Source organism: Centroberyx affinis, unplaced genomic scaffold (genome assembly GCF_046629955.1).
Source record: "Centroberyx affinis isolate AG114_WGS23_722 - 3 ecotype Tasmania unplaced genomic scaffold, CSIRO-AGI_Caff_v1 ptg001352l_1, whole genome shotgun sequence".
NCBI classification, from domain to species: domain Eukaryota; kingdom Metazoa; phylum Chordata; class Actinopteri; order Beryciformes; family Berycidae; genus Centroberyx; species Centroberyx affinis.
In genome coordinates, this window is record NW_027279843.1 from 101,767 (window position 1) to 117,500 (window position 15,734).

Consider the following 15,734-nt stretch of genomic DNA (forward strand, 5'->3'; position numbering starts at 1 on the left):
AATTAACAGGTTTTAATAGATATTGATATCCCATTTGGGCATTTTATCACAATTTGATGAGTTCTTACATTATCCAACATTTACTGCATCATCAGTTGCCACAAGGCTTCAAATAAAACATGAAGGTCGAGTTCGTCCGGCGTCAGAAAACGTCCAGGTTGAGTTTGGGTTTGTCCAGTTTGCCCAGTTTGTCCAGTAAGCCCCGCCCACTCCGGGCCGCCAGCAGAGAGACCATGGCGGCGCAGCCGGAGCTCACGGCGAGGTCGAACGCCGTCTGGCCGCCGCCGTTCTTCCTCCGCAGGCTGGAGCCGCAGCTGAAACACAGGAAGTCAGCAGGTGAGGTGTGATGATGTGTTGATGACATCAGCAGGTGAGGTGTGATGATGTGTTGATGACATCAGCAGGTGAGGTGTGATGATGTGTTGATGACATCAGCAGGTGAGAACGTGCTGCGTTCAGGTCAGCCGGGAAAGAAGGAAGATACAAGCTGTTCCCTCCTTTGCACGGTGTAGAAAGTGTAGTGTATATAACAGGTTAAAGTGTATATGTATGTAATATGGTGTATAATAACAGGTTATAAAGTGTATGTATATAATAGGTTATAAAGTGTGTATGTATATAATAACAGGTTCTAAAGTGTGTATGTATATAATAACAGGTTATAAAGTGTGTATGTATATAATAACAGGTTCTAAAGTGTGTATGTATATAATAGCAGGTTCTAAAGTGTGTATGTATATAATAACAGGTTATAAAGTGTGTATGTATATAATAACAGGTTCTAAAGTGTGTATGTATATAATAGCAGGTTCTAAAGTGTGTATGTATATAATAACAGGTTATAAAGTGTATGTATATAATAGGTTATAAAGTGTATGTATATAATAATAGGTTATAAAGTGTGTGTGTATATAATAACAGGTTCTAAAGTGTGTATGTATGTATATAATAACAGGTTCTAAAGTGTGTATGTATATAATAACAGGTTATAAAGTGTGTATGTACATAATAGCAGGTTCTAAAGTGTATGTATATAATAGCAGGTTCTAAAGTGTATGTATATAATAGCAGGTTATAAAGTGTGTATGTACATAATAGCAGGTTATAAAGTGTGTATGTACATAATAGCAGGTTCTAAAGTGTATGTATATAATAGCAGGTTCTAAAGTGTGTGTGTTGGTGTGTATTCACCCCAGCAGCACCTGGGCGCTCTGCAGACCTTCTCTGCCCAGCGCTGCAGCTTCATGCAGAGCAGAGTTGTTCATCCTGGGAGAGACGGACAGGAGGAAAACATGAAGAGACATCCGGTCCTTCACAGAGACAAACCGTCTCCGAGAGAGACCGGACTACTTGGATCGCCCGGCTTCACAGATAAATACAACTGTGTATCGTCTGCAAAGAAATGATAAGAGATCCAACCAATCCTGAATCTCCCCACGGGGATTAATAAAGTCTTATCTTATCTTATCTTATCTTATCTTATCTTATCTTAGCAGCTGAGAATACGGCCAAATGGAAGAAAATACAAGGAAAACAGAAGAGGTCTGAGGATCGAACCCTGTGGAACCCCACAGCAGAGGAGCAGAAGAGGCCAAACTGGCAGTAGATACAGCGAACTTTCTGTTCTGCTGCAGTATCACATTATTATCGTTACTGTTCTCACTAGTAGTAGTAGTCATAATATTAGTACTGGGAATATTTAAGAGTAGTTTTATACGCTGCACAATTAATTGAAAAAAAAAAAGTTAAATCGCTATATGAACTTCTGCAAATTCCATATCAAGAGGCAGCGGTTATTTTCTCTGTGACGTCTAACATGGTATTTTGCTTTTGAATCCCAATTTCTGGCCTATAAATTAAATTGCCCGTTATAAAAAACTTTGTTACTCAAAGCTTTAACTTGATGAACCTTCAGGCGGTGCTCAGTGCCTTGCTCAGCGGCTCCTCAGCAGCAGCTGTTTTGCAGACTTACGGTCCAGACTGCTGGTTGACGTCGGCGCCTCGCTGCACCAGAACAGGAAGGACGTCATGGTGACCGTTCACCACGGCAACCAGCAGGGCGGGGCGGCCATCGCTGCCCCGGCACGACGGGTCCGCCCCCTGCAGGCCGGGAGGAGCGGAACAGGTTTTAAAATCACAACATCAGTCAGCGGTATTGAAATAAATTTAAAGTTCAGCTTAACTCCAATGATAATATAATAATTGTTAGTGAATATGACGCACTTTGCACATTCTGTAATATACTGTGAATTCATTTGTTTTCATATTTACATATTTTCTGACTTAATATGTTAATATATATGTTTTCTTATATTTGTCTACATGTTGTCTTGTTGGTTGCATCATGTTCAGTTCCCCATCTGCTCTGTTCTTATTGATCTCCTATTTCACATCCTGTTGCTATTTGCTGCTGTAACGACCCGATTTCCCAACAGGGATCAATAAAGTTTCATCTATAATAATCAATAGTCGTTAGCGTTTGTTTTCATCTGCCTGGGCGTCCAGGTGGGTGGGGTTTGCTGCATTGGACAACACAACAGTCAAGTTTCAGCAGTCACAGGAAGGAAGTGAAAGTCAGTTTAGTCCACAGTTCTGTGACCCGACTGATGAGCTAAACCCCACCCATCTGGCACTCACAGCAGGGTGAAACAAACCCAGCGGGTACCTGGTCCAGGAGCTGCTGCACCAGGCGGACCCGGCCTCGGCCCGGACCCAGCTCCGTCAGCAGCTGGCTGTCTGTCGGCTGGACAGGAAAAGGCTTCAGTGACAAACAGGAAGAGAACCAGAAACAAAACAGGACATTTCCATTTTGGAAACCAACAAGATCCAGAAGGTCCAACTACAGGATTAGGTTCCTTACTGTCTTTAAAAAGAATCTGAGGTCGTTGATATTGTATATGAAGACGTCTAAAACTCTGTAAACCACCAAAATAACTCGACTCAGAGGATTTTGGCGACAGTAAGCAGAGATTTACTGAGCAGGATGGAAGATTCAGCAGAAAACCACCATGAACATTAACAGCTGCAGAAAGATAATGTTGAAACAGCGCCACCCTCTGGTTTAATGTGGAGCAGTCAGGTTTTGAACCAAGTCAAGTCTCAAGTCTTCTCTTCATGCATCAAGTCAAGTCTCAAGCAATTAAAGCTGTGACTCGAGTCCAAGTCATGTGACTCGAGTCCCGATTCTTTTTTTTTTTTTAAACTATATTTTTATTGAGGTGTTTTCATATATAACAAAACAGATCAGGCAAAACAACACTTTCCCTTTTGTCCCCATAGACTTTAACCCCCAGCCAGACTAATTATTAGATTAATAATAGATAACCTTATATACCTTATATGTATGAATGTGTCAAATTCTTACTCGAAAATTCCAATATCAAAATTTGGAAGTGTCCCATTCATTTTAATTCTATTTTATCTCCTGCCATTTTGCCATTTTGATTAGTTTATTTTTTTAGTTGATAGGACTTTTTAAAAAAAATATATATCACACTTTACCACCTTCTTTCCCTTCTTTCTTCTTTGTGTGTTTTTATCTGTAGATAACATTACTCACGGCAGGTTTGGGTGTGGAGGGTTTCCTGCGTTCGGACCGCTCACTTCCTGTCACACAAAATAAAACAGAAACCTGAGAGACAGCAGGAGGTACGGGACGTTCACTGAAGCTGGGAGGGAATTAACGTCAATAAGACAGGCAGGTGATTGATTGATTGACTGATTGATTAGCAGATTGTTCTTACTGGGGTTTGACTGATATCTGGTCTGATATCGTCATTTTATTAAACTGATCTGCTCCAGTCTGATCTGATGGATCTGATGCAGGTTGATTGATACTGAAGATACTGAATATCGGTACAAACTATCAGCTCCTGCCAGCTTCAGTATGAGAGTCTAAACCCGTCTCACTGTGGTTCTTACCCAGACTGCCGCTGTTCACAGATCGCTCTGTAACGCTGCTGAGGCCGCCGGCCCGGCCGGCCGGCTGGGCACCACCTGCTCCACCACCGCCTTGACCACCTGCTCCACCGCCGGCTCCACCTCCACCTTCACCGCTCTCCTGGGAACAAACACCAGCTGTTAGCTTCCACATGCCCTTTTAGCTCAGGATAGCTAAGATGCTAAGACTTAAAGCTGCAGGGTGGACTAGAGCAGTTTTGATATTTTATAGTCAAATCTGGACTAGAGCAGCATAAAAAATGAGATGAACCTGATTGGTGCTCAAGGGAAAATTGTGCTATTTCAGCAGCAATAAATAGGATATAGATAAAAACATAACAAATAGGAAATATTAATTCTGAAAGATGCAGAGTCTGCATCAGGCTGCAACAGAGATCCTGCTGGCTCCATGCTGCATGTTGATAAACTGACTGACAGGTTTGGATGAGGAGGAGCGGACAGGCGGACCTGTGTTTTCTCCCGTCCGGCCGACACGAAGCTGACCGTCAGACTGACTTCGTGTTTGTCCTCCTGGATCACGGCTGAAACCATCTGTGGAAACAGGAGGAACATCATGAGGTCGGAGCCGCGGCGGGCGCGGCGCTCTCGGGTCGGCGCGGTGTTTTACCCGGCCCAGGCGCGGCTCTCCCAGCAGTGCCCTGAAGGGGGCGTGGTTCTGGGCGTAGCTCCTCAGGTGAGCGCACACATGATCCAGCTGCTTCCTCCAGTAACCTGAGGGGCGACACAGGCTCCACTTCAGTCTAAACATCATTATGATTATTAAATATTATTTGGAAAATTAGAATTTCTCTTGACATTTAAAAAAGAGTAATTCTCTCTCAGTTCAAATGTCATCCTCAAAGTCTCCATGTCGTCTCTGTGCCTGGCTCAGCTGAGTCCAGCAGCAGAGGAATAACATCAGGATGAACCAACATGGCTGCAGGTCTTCTTTCCTGACCGATCAGGAGGGAGAGAGCCTGACCGACCCTCTCTGTTTTACCAAACTTTAGCTGCTTTAACTGTTCATTTGTTCATTTCTTTTGTGATTTGTTGGCCCCAAAGCCCCAGCTACAGAACTTTCATGGTGGCGTGAACATGATACTAAGGCCAAGGACACTAAATGAAATGTGGTTGTGCTTTGCACTTCCAGGCCACCGTACATCACAGTCATGGCAGAAGCAGTAATACTAGTAGTCGTAGTCGTAGTACAACCTGTTAGACATTTTCCAGTCCGGCTTTATTCCCCATCACAGTACTGAAACTGCACGCATAAAAGTTATTAATGACCTCAGAATAAACACGGGCTCAAACAAAATATCCATTCTCGTACTTTTGGACCTCAGCGCAGCATTCGACACATCGATCACAGCATTCTTTTAGGCAGACTGGAAGACTGGGTTGGCGTGTCGGGACCTGACTCTCAGCTGGTTTACAACCTACTTGCAGGACAGAGATTTCTTTGTGTCCGGGAGAGTTGATATTATCTGTGGTGTTCCACAGAGCTCCATCCTTGGGCCACTTTTATTTAATTTATATATCCACTACCACTAGGACATGTGATACGGAAACACAACATTCTCTACCACAGTTATGCAGACGATACACAACTCTATATCTCCCTTCATCCTGTTGATCCAAGTCCTGTACAATCACAACACGTGTTGCAGATATTAATATATGGATGTCTCAAAACTTTTTACAATTAAAATCAGATAAAACTGAAATAATAATTATGGGTACAAAGGCCGATAGACAAAACATAGCAGACTACTTAAATTCTCTGACATTAAACAGTAAAGACCTGGTAAGAAGTCTTGGTGTCATAGAGACTCTGAACTGAACGGAGTCGTGTTAATTACGTTACAAAGTCTGCGTTCTGTCAACTGAAAAATATTTACAGAATAAGAGGTTTCCTATCACAAACAGATGCTGCATGCCTTCATCAGCAGCAGACTAGATTACTGCTGGTCTCCTCACTGGTCTCCCCAAGAAGACCACAGGAAGACTGCAGCTGGTTCAACATGCTGCTGCACCAGTTTTAACCAGGACAAAGAAAATTCATCACATCACTCCTGTCCTGCTAAATTTTAGAATAGATTTTAAAGTGTTATTGTTTATAAAGCGCTCATCAGAGACATGTTTGCCTGTTATGAACCACAACGAGCCCTCAGGTCATCAGAGTCTTTCCTCTGTTCCCTGGGAAGCTCTAAAGCAGGTGAAGCTGCTTTCAGTTGCTCTGCACCCAAAAAGTGGAATATCCCCAACACTAACTTGCTTTATAAGAAAACTGAAAGCATTTATTTTTACTACAGTCTAGGATTATGTCTTGTGTCAGTGCTGCAGTAGTACTTCTCAGTACCTCTTCCTGGGCTGACAGCAGTCAGCAGCGGCCGGCTCTCTCTCGTCTCTCTCCTCTCTCTCCTCTGCAGCTCGGTGCCGGAAGGGTAGAACAGTCCGACGGTCTGCGTCTGCCCGTCAGCTGTGGGCGGGGCTAACGCCGCGCTGGGGGAGGGGCCACAGGAGGGGGCGGCCTGCCAGGTGGCATCATGGGAAGGCCGGTGTGAAACCTGGTCATACAGTATGATTCTCATTACTATTGTCAGGATAAGAAGCAGGTGGTAGAGGTTAGATGAACTGGCTTCAATCCGACAACCAGTGGCAGGAAAAGTAGTGATATTATGTTTTTACATTCATGCATGCATGTATCTATGTTTGGACAGGAGCTTTCTGATATGTGGTAAGGCACCAGAAAGTCTGGGACATTGTTATGGTAAACTCTCTTACCTGGGGATTGCTTATATGATCCATATGTGTTTTGACATGTAAGATTGACATGTAAGATTAATATATAGACTCGGGAACTAAGAGTGGAAACAGATGTTGTTTACTCGGGTCTATATAAGTGGCCTCACACCACTCCTTTCTTTGTCATTTCATTGCTATTGCTTGTCTGTAACAATGACTTGAACCGAGCTCGTATTAAACCTGCATGGAAGAAGCTAGTCTGTGGTCAGATTCATCTTGTCTGAGCAGAATATCATCCCTGGGAAACACCCAATTACAATTTGGCGTCACGAACAGCATTGTTGTGTAGAAGCATATAAATTACCAGTATCATCAGCACAAGAGGCTGAATCGATAGCGCTAACGAGATCTCGTATTCTTGCTTAAAATAAAGCAGTAACAATCTACACAGATTCAAAATATGCATTTTCAGTTGCACATGATTTTAGTAAAATCTGGGAAAATCGAGGCTTCGTAACAACTGCTGGAATACCTATTCAACATTCTGAATTAGTTAAGGATATATTGACGGCCATGATGCTACCATCTCAAATTGCTATAGTGAAGTGTGCAGGACACTCAAAAGTAGATTCAGATGTAGCAAGGGGAAATAATCTAGCAAGTAGCTAATTAAAACTAATCATTAAAAGCAGATAAAACACAAAAAGTAAGAAAATGAAATACAAAACAAAGAAGTGGCAGGCTATTTACTAATTCACAGAAAATACCTTTCAGTAGAGAGTAGTGGTAGTAGTACCAGTCGTGGTGCAAATAATAGCACTAGTAATAATAGCAGTAGTTGTATTAGCAGTGGTATTAGTGGTAACAGTAATAGTTGTAGTAGTAGCAGCAGCAGCAGTAGTAGTAGTAGCACTACTACTAGTAGTAGTAGTACCAGTAGTAGTTTTAGTAGTAGTAGTATTAGAATTAGTAATATTATGGATCATCATTGGCCTGTATTTAATTTTGCAGCTGAGTAAATCTCTAATGTGTAATGTGTGTGTGAGTAACTAGAGCCTGTTCACCCTGCTGCCCGGCTCCACAGCGCCCCCTGCAGGCCCGGTCCGGTCCGGAGCGCCCCCTGCAGGCCCGGTCCGGTCCGCAGCGCCCCCTGCAGGCCCGGTCCGGTCCGCAGCGCCCCCTGCAGGCCCGGTGCAGGATGCGGGTCGGGCCGGAGCTTCCAGAAAGACGCTGCAGGCAGTGCAGTAGACGGCGTAGGGATGACTGGTCGCTCCGCACCGCCAACACATCACATGACTGACTGCATGGCCAGGCTGGAGACAGAAGCACACCACCTCATCATCATCACATCATCATCACCTCATCATCACCTCATCATCATCACCTCATCATCACATCATCATCACATCATCACATCATCATCACATCATCATCACATCATCATCACCTCATCATCACATCATCACATCATCACCACATCATCATCACATCATCATCACATCATCATGCTGGGGAAAGAAATAGGTAACTAATGTCTGCCTACATACAGAATACACTCTATATGTTTTTAAAGGTGAAAACCTGGAAGGAGTATTAATGGAGTTTGAAGCTGAACAACTCAGCAGAGAATCGATGGATATTTTGATCTTAAATGAGTTATTATGTTTATTACATGACCAGTGAAGACATTCTGAGATCTAATATTTCTGAACAGCAGACTGCTGTTTCACATCTGATCAACAATTCAAATCCATTCAGTTGATTTATAACCAGCTCAACTAGCACCACCTTGTGGTAAAAAGACGTTACTGCAGACCAACACTCGGCTAACTGAACAATTTTACAATATTACTTTAATTTATTCAGAGAGAAACAAACTTTAGATCGCTGCTTAGAGGCTGAACGGCAACCTGGCGGTTTACGTTTCCATGGCTACAGTGTAGCACGGATGTTAGCTACAGATGTTTCTATAGTTACAGTTCTCCGGATTTTTTTTTTTTTGTGGTGGGAGCTTGTACTTTAGCTTGTAATCAAATGATTTTAAGTCAATATTTGGTGTTAAATATCACTTGTACGAAAAATTGTACGGATTTAATTACCAAATCACTGGTCAGCTGCTAAGTGATTCATAAATATGAGTTGAGTGGATGAAAGGATGGATGGACTGAGTGTGTGTGTGTGTGTGTGTGTGTGTGTGTGTGTGTGTGTGTGTGTGTGTGTGTGTGTGTGTGTGTGTGTGTGTGTGTGCACCTTGCAGCCGCACCAGTCGCAGTATCTGGCGTCAGGCTGGTTGATGCGTTTGCAGGTGCAGCAGCAGAGCAGCTGTTCTGCTGCGGGGCCAGAGGGGGCGCTGTGGCCCCAACACGCCGCCTGCAGGACACACAGCCTCTTACACTCCATCTTTTCACATTTATTCTTGGATTAATTGAATTAATCGATTGATTTTTATTTATTCAGTCGTTTACTTCTGTCCTCCATATACCAGCACTACAATTGCTCATAAAAATAAAAGACAACCAATCAAAATGCCAGATCATGAACAGATTAAAAACAGAACAGTGAGAGTCTCACGGCGGGCGGCAGGCGGCTCTCACAGCTCACACAGCAGGAGATCTGAGCCGGGTTTCCACTTCCACAGGACACACACACCACATGGTCCTGCACACACACACACACACACACACACACACACACACACACACATACACACAAGCCTCCTTAAAAACTGATCTGATTTGAAAACTAACCCAGTAAGCTGCAAGATGATGGTGAAATGTTTATTACACTACAGAATCTGATTAGATGAAACACTGATTCTTTATTATTTAACAGTCAATGATTTGATTATTTTCAACCTCACTATTCTGCAAAATATACTAGTTGGGTAATTCTGTAATTGTTGGAAAAGATATATGGGAGATATCTTGCATATACTTTTCTTATATATATTTTAATATTCTAATGATAAAAAAAACAAATGAGCTTATTAATAAATTATTTTCATCATTTTCTTTAAACATGACTTAAAAGACAAGCATTCATTGCCAATACACCCAATATTTGTGATAAAGTGTCTGAGACAAGAGTGGATCTATTGACGGTCAACAATATCATTAAGTGACATTTAATCACATTTTAATCACTTATTTATGTAATATATATGAAATTCTTTTTGGAAAAGCCATGTGCTGTTTGGTTCTTGGTCTCCATGTGGAGGTCAAACACAAAACTAAAATCCCTGGAACATAACTGACAAATTAATCAGTTAGCATTTCTGTTTTCAAATAAATATCTGAAGTCATAACATTATAGCTTGCATGCATGCATTTTTAATGCAAAATGTTATAGAATCAGCCAGAGTCAGTATGAAGAATCTACTGACAATATTCACAATTACACACTTAGTGAAAATGTCTTCAGTGCATCTGTATGCTGAGAACACTGATAAACAGTCTGGTAATTCTGTCTATTCTGAACATCTGGTTGGCTAGTAAACCAGTGAAGTGGCTGCTAAGTTAGTCTGTTGCAGCCACTCTGGCTGAGCTGAGTTTTGGGCTGAGGTTTGAAGCTCAGTCAAACTTCAGGTTTGGAGCTCAGTCAAACTTCAGGTTTGGAGCTCAGTCAAACTTCAGGTTTGGAGCTCAGTCAAACTTCAGGTTTGAAGCTCAGTCAAACTTCAGGTTTGGAGCTCAGTCAAACTTCAGGTTTGGAGCTCAGTCAAACCTCAGGTTTGGAGCTCAGTCAAACTTCAGGTTTGGAGCTCAGTCAAACTTCAGGTTTGGAGCTCAGTCAAACTTCAGGTTTGGAGCTCAGTCAAACTTCAGGTTTGGAGCGGTGTGTACCTGCAGGCTGCAGGCGGCCTGAGGCTGCAGCTGGGCGGTCGGAGCCTCGCAGATCACACAGGTGGGAGTGTTGACAGGAACCAGGCTGTTACACCGGACACACTGAACTGTCTGGAGCAAATACAACTCACACTAATATTCATGTGAAGAGTTTTATTCCAAAATGAGAAAACTGACACCTAGTCTTACAAAGCTAGCTCTTGTTAAGTCTGCGTTAATACAGTTGGATAGAGTAACTTTAACAGACTAAACAGACTGGATCCTCTAGATTTTAGAAACACTGAAGGTAATGAAGGTAATGAAGTTTTTCCCAACATTGTGCAGGAGTACCTGTCCTCCCTCAGCAGGGGGCGGTCTCTGTCCCGGGACCGGGGGAACCACAGCGCCACACTGAGGACAGAAACGAGCAAAAGGATCTGAAGGACGATGACGTAAACACCGGGCACAGCTGGGAAGAGAGAGAGAGAGAGAGAGAGAGAGAGAGAGAGAGAGAGAGAGACAGACAGATGAATGTGTTAATGTGTTACTTAAACCTGCACTAAGTGATATCAGACCTTCTAAACAATTCTGGACCTCATGTGTGCTGTGTGGAGATTCATTGAGACATAATGATATAAACCAATATCCAGCTGTGTTGCTGTTTTCTCCTCTTTTCTAAAGCTTGTTGTCAGACTCTGCTCCTGAGCAAAGCTCCTCCCCCTCCATTCAGCAGCTTTTCATTTTTTTTAAACTAGCTTGTCTCCTCCCTCATTGGTTAAAAGCGCCGCTCTCCCCCTCCCATCCCTGAACATTTTCTCATAATGTTGGAATCGATGAAGCGAGCAAGTAAACTTGTTAAACTAGTAAACTTGCTACCTGCCTCTTCACTTGTTATTGTGGGACATGTGACCTTCAGCAGGAGAAAGATCTGTCAAAGTGAGACTGGTAACCGGTGACACTTCTCAGTAGGTACAGTTAGCTTAGCTGTTAGCCTTTATGCTAGCTGCAGCACAACTCCTGGTTCAGGCTCTTGTAATATCAGCCTTGACTCCTGCAGCTCCTTCCTGGCAGGGCTCCCATGTAGCTCAAACCTCTGCAGATGATCCAGAACAGGCGGAGCGTCCGGTCTTCACCCGGCCCAACAGAGCACATGTCACTCCGCTGTTCATCTCCTCCTCTGGCTCCCAGTCGCCCGCATCCAGTTCAAGTCCTTGATGCTCGCCTACAAAGCGGCTCCGACCGACCTGAACTCCTCATTTAGGTCTACACTGCCTCCGCCCACTACGCTCTGCCAAGGAGCCACAACAAGGGCCTAAGTCTCTATTCAGATTCTTCTTCTGTGGTTCCTCGTCTGCCACCACAACAAGGCCCTAAGTCTCTAGGAAGACTCTTCTTCTGTGGTACCAAACTCCATTCAATCCACAGAGTCCCTCTCAATCTTTAAGAAAAGTCTAAAGACCCAGCTCTTTAGTGAACATCTTCTCACCTGATGGACTGTGTAACCAAAAAAAAACCAAAAAAAAAAAAACCTCTTTATCTGCCTCTCTGCCTCGTAGCTCCTCCTGTCGGACCAGATCTTTGCTTCATGGCACTTACTCTCGTTGTTCTCTCCTGACTAGATCCTTGCTTGTGTTGTATTAAAATCTCATGTGTATGTCGCTTTGGATAAAAGCGTCTGCCAAATGGGAAAATTATGAAATTGTAATTGTAAATTGACTCTCTGCCTACCGGAGGAAGTCGGTGTCCCGCTGGATGCGGCTGGTCTGGGTGCTGCTCAGGGTTTTGAGCAGACCGGACTGGAAACTCTCACTCTGAGACAGGAAACATGACAGTAAGAACATGCTGTGGAAAGGTTTGAGTTATTACACAGCAGGTCCAGTATTTCAGCCAACAAACCCTGACAAGCAAAGAGTTTTTCCACTGTAAGAGCACCATGGTATGGGCCAGTGTCCAGTATCAGTACTATGGTTATGGTACTATACTGTATTATATTATATTGTATTGTATAGTGTTGTTTGGTTGGTGTACCGCAGTGAGAGAGAGTTGAGAAGCAGCAGACGGGGCTCCGGGGGGCGGGGCTCCGGGGGGCGGGGCTCCGGGGGGCGGGGCTCCGGGGGGCGTAGTGCCCAGACGACTGTTCAGAAAGCGAGGACCTGTTGGGGCACGGTGAGAGGCATTTCCCATCATCCTCTGCTCTGAAGACAAACAAGACAGAAAACATGAAGAAATGCCAAGGAAATTTTCCTTTAAGAAACTCCTTATTTTTTGTTATTTTTACATATGAAAAGCGAATCAGAGAGATAAAACCCTGCAGACTGTCCGGTCAGGATGGATCTGACTGCAGATCCGCTGTCAGGATCTGGAGATCTGACAGCGGAAGAGGATCTGAGCTGAGCTTTCCCTTAAGGATCAACACACATCTAGATCTGTCTGGAGGAGCTCCATACCAAATCCTTCAACATCCAGCTAACCAATGCATGGAAGTCTGAGCATCATCACAGTACATAACATAGATTACAAGTCGATAAAATTACATGTTTTTTATATCTTCAGATGGGAAAAAGTTAAGTCGACATCCAACATTGGCTGAGACCCAGGCAAGTCCAAGATTGAGACCGGACTCAAGACCAAGACCAGACCTGAGTACTGGAGCCAGTGTTACTCAGTGGTTGTTTGGACTGTTGGGTTATAATGCTGCAGATCAGGTCTGTGTTGGCTCTAATAAATACTTAAAGCTGCACTAAGCGATTTTCCACTAGAGGGCGACAGAAACCGCAACACATTTGTAAATAAACCACAGCAAAGCTGCTGGACTACGGAAGCCACAAAGGACAAACCTTGCAAAGGACCGTGCATAAAGGCTAATAGCTAAACTACCTACGGAGAAGTCTCACTGGTTACCAGACTCTCTTTGCCAGATCTTTCTCCTGCTGAAGGTCACATGTCCCACAATGACAAGTGAAGAGGCAGGTAGCGAGTTTACTAGTTTAACAAGTTTAGTTTAACACCAAATCCCACCAAGCAATAACTATCACGGAGCAACCCCTAGAAAATGTGGCCGAGTTTGTCTACCTGGGAAGCAACATCAGCACAGATGGAGGAGCCGATAAGGATGTGGAGCTACGCATCAGCAAAGCAACACATGCCTTCAGAACACTCCGACCTGTATGGCTCTCCTCCCAGCTCTCAAACAACACAAAAATCTGTATTTTTAACTTAAATGTAAAATCTGTCCTGCTCTATGGCTGTGAAACCTGGAAAACCACAAAAACAATCATCAATAAACTGCAAGTGTTCATTAACAACTGCCTCCGATACATACTGAGGATATGGTGGCCCAACTAAATAACAAATGTAGACCTGTGAAAACAGACAAACCAGGAGCGAATCAACAATCAAATCAAAAGTAGAAAGTGGAGAGGGATCGGACATACACTCAGAAAGGAATCAACCAACATACCAAGACAGGCTCTGGACTACAACCCACAAGGAAAGAGGAAGCCAGGGAGACCAAAAACCAACTGGAGGCGGTCCACACTCGATGAGCTAAATAAGATGAGGACCACCTGGCAGGAAGCAAAGACCACTGCGCAGAAGAGAGTGAGGTGATCCATGGTTGATGCCCTATGCTCCCAAGGGGGCCAGTCTAACAAGTTTACTAGTTTAACAAGTTAGTTTACTCGCTCGCTTCATTGATTCCGCCATCACAAGAATTGTTTTCAGGAATGGGAGGGGGAGAGCGCCGTTTTTAAACAGCGAGGGAGGAGACAAGCTAGTTTTTAAAAAAATGAAAAGCTGCTGAATGGAGTGGGAGGAGCTTTGAGTCGGTCCGGGTTTTGACAACAAGCTTTAGAACAGAGGAGAAAACAGCAACACAGCTGGATATTGGTTTATATCATTATGTCTCAATGAAATCTCCACATAACACACATGAGCTTCAGGATTGGTTAGAAGGGCTGATATCACTTATTGCAGGTTTAACTAAGAGAAAGACTCAATAATTGTAAAAATACTGAAATTGATTCCTGCAATTTCCACCTTTCTCTCTGTTTTCCTCAGAGAGAAAGGTGTGTCAGTGGTGAACAAGGTGTTCCCTGCTGCAGAGAATCTTTGGTCTAGAGATCAAGTTACATGTCAGAGAAAACCTTTAATTTCTATTCAAACTGAGCAAACTCTCAGCATCAGCAGATTTTTCTTTACCCCAAAACTTTTTAAGCGTTGAAAAAATAATTGATATAGAAAAAACTCCTGTCCATATAAATTGCATTATTTAGTTAAAAAAAACGCAATATGATATTTTCATGTCTGTATAACTGAGCCCTACTGCTAAATACAGAATACAGAACAGACCTGGAAGCTGTAGTGAAGAACCAGCAGAGTTTCCAGCAGACCAGGAAGTGCCTTCACCTCGCTCCTGCAAAGAACAAAACTGACGGGTTGATATTAAGGACTGGAGGATATTAAAACTCCCAGTTGTGGGACAAGAACTTTCTTTTTTAATGCAAGAAGCTCTTTTATTTTAAAACTGCTCTGTGTATCATTTTACCATAAATAAATCATCATCACATTACTGCAGAGTCATCAGCATAATGACAGTAATCATCCTCCATTGTTTCTCCACCTGGTGGATCTGGAGGGAAATCTGCTGGATCGCTTTACGGCACAAAACAGGAAGAGGTTCTGTTCTTCAGAGCAAACGGAGCTAAAGCTGAAAGAGTTTCTGGCAGCAGATGGTGGAAGGAGGGAAAGGAAGATGGAGAAATCACTTCCAACATGTTGATCCTCTTCATGGAGGGGGAGGGTGGGGGGGCAGGAGGCAACGAGGCTGATGGGAAATGTAGTCTTAATGTGGAGAAACACTAGAACTAACAACACTACTGGAGGGAGACAGAGGAGAACAATTGTCTCCAACATGCTCTCATTGGTTTACAGTCATTGAGGCATCACAAATGATTATGGTTAAAAATGAGACACGTAGCTCCTTTAAAATAGACTCTGTCAAAAGCTCAAACTGAAACATAGATGTCTCATTTTAATTTCTTTTGATGGCACCAATGATCCATCAGCCTGTATAAAGTGGAACAGCTGAAAATGAGAAGTGCCTGCTTGACTAAATGAGACTCTTTTCCAGACTGGATCTTCCAGATGTTAAACATATTGGTAATGATGTTTTTCCCAAATGGATGCTTTGAGTTTTGGGTTTTCTCCTCTGGATCAGTTACCTGCATG

General features: G+C 43.3%; 1 protein-coding gene across 1 annotated transcript in view; it reads right to left on the reverse strand.

Moving 5' to 3' along the window:
- Positions 1–142: 142 nt before the first annotated feature.
- dzank1 (double zinc ribbon and ankyrin repeat domains 1) overlaps positions 143–15,734 on the reverse strand; it is a 17,847-nt gene continuing 2,255 nt past the window's right edge. Inside the window, exons 3-19 of the mRNA XM_071525893.1 lie at positions 15,728–15,734; positions 12,534–12,695; positions 12,234–12,316; positions 10,857–10,974; positions 10,527–10,637; positions 9,256–9,342; positions 8,935–9,054; positions 7,749–7,997; positions 6,299–6,506; positions 4,568–4,671; positions 4,372–4,491; positions 3,922–4,060; positions 3,560–3,606; positions 2,666–2,743; positions 1,973–2,100; positions 1,192–1,266; positions 143–314 (exon numbers count right to left, since the gene is read on the reverse strand). The exon at positions 15,728–15,734 is cut by the window's right edge and continues 111 nt beyond it. Of these exons, the coding sequence (XP_071381994.1) occupies positions 143–314; positions 1,192–1,266; positions 1,973–2,100; positions 2,666–2,743; positions 3,560–3,606; positions 3,922–4,060; positions 4,372–4,491; positions 4,568–4,671; positions 6,299–6,506; positions 7,749–7,997; positions 8,935–9,054; positions 9,256–9,342; positions 10,527–10,637; positions 10,857–10,974; positions 12,234–12,316; positions 12,534–12,695; positions 15,728–15,734 (2,008 nt within the window). The remainder of the gene's footprint in view (positions 315–1,191; positions 1,267–1,972; positions 2,101–2,665; positions 2,744–3,559; positions 3,607–3,921; positions 4,061–4,371; positions 4,492–4,567; positions 4,672–6,298; positions 6,507–7,748; positions 7,998–8,934; positions 9,055–9,255; positions 9,343–10,526; positions 10,638–10,856; positions 10,975–12,233; positions 12,317–12,533; positions 12,696–15,727) is intronic.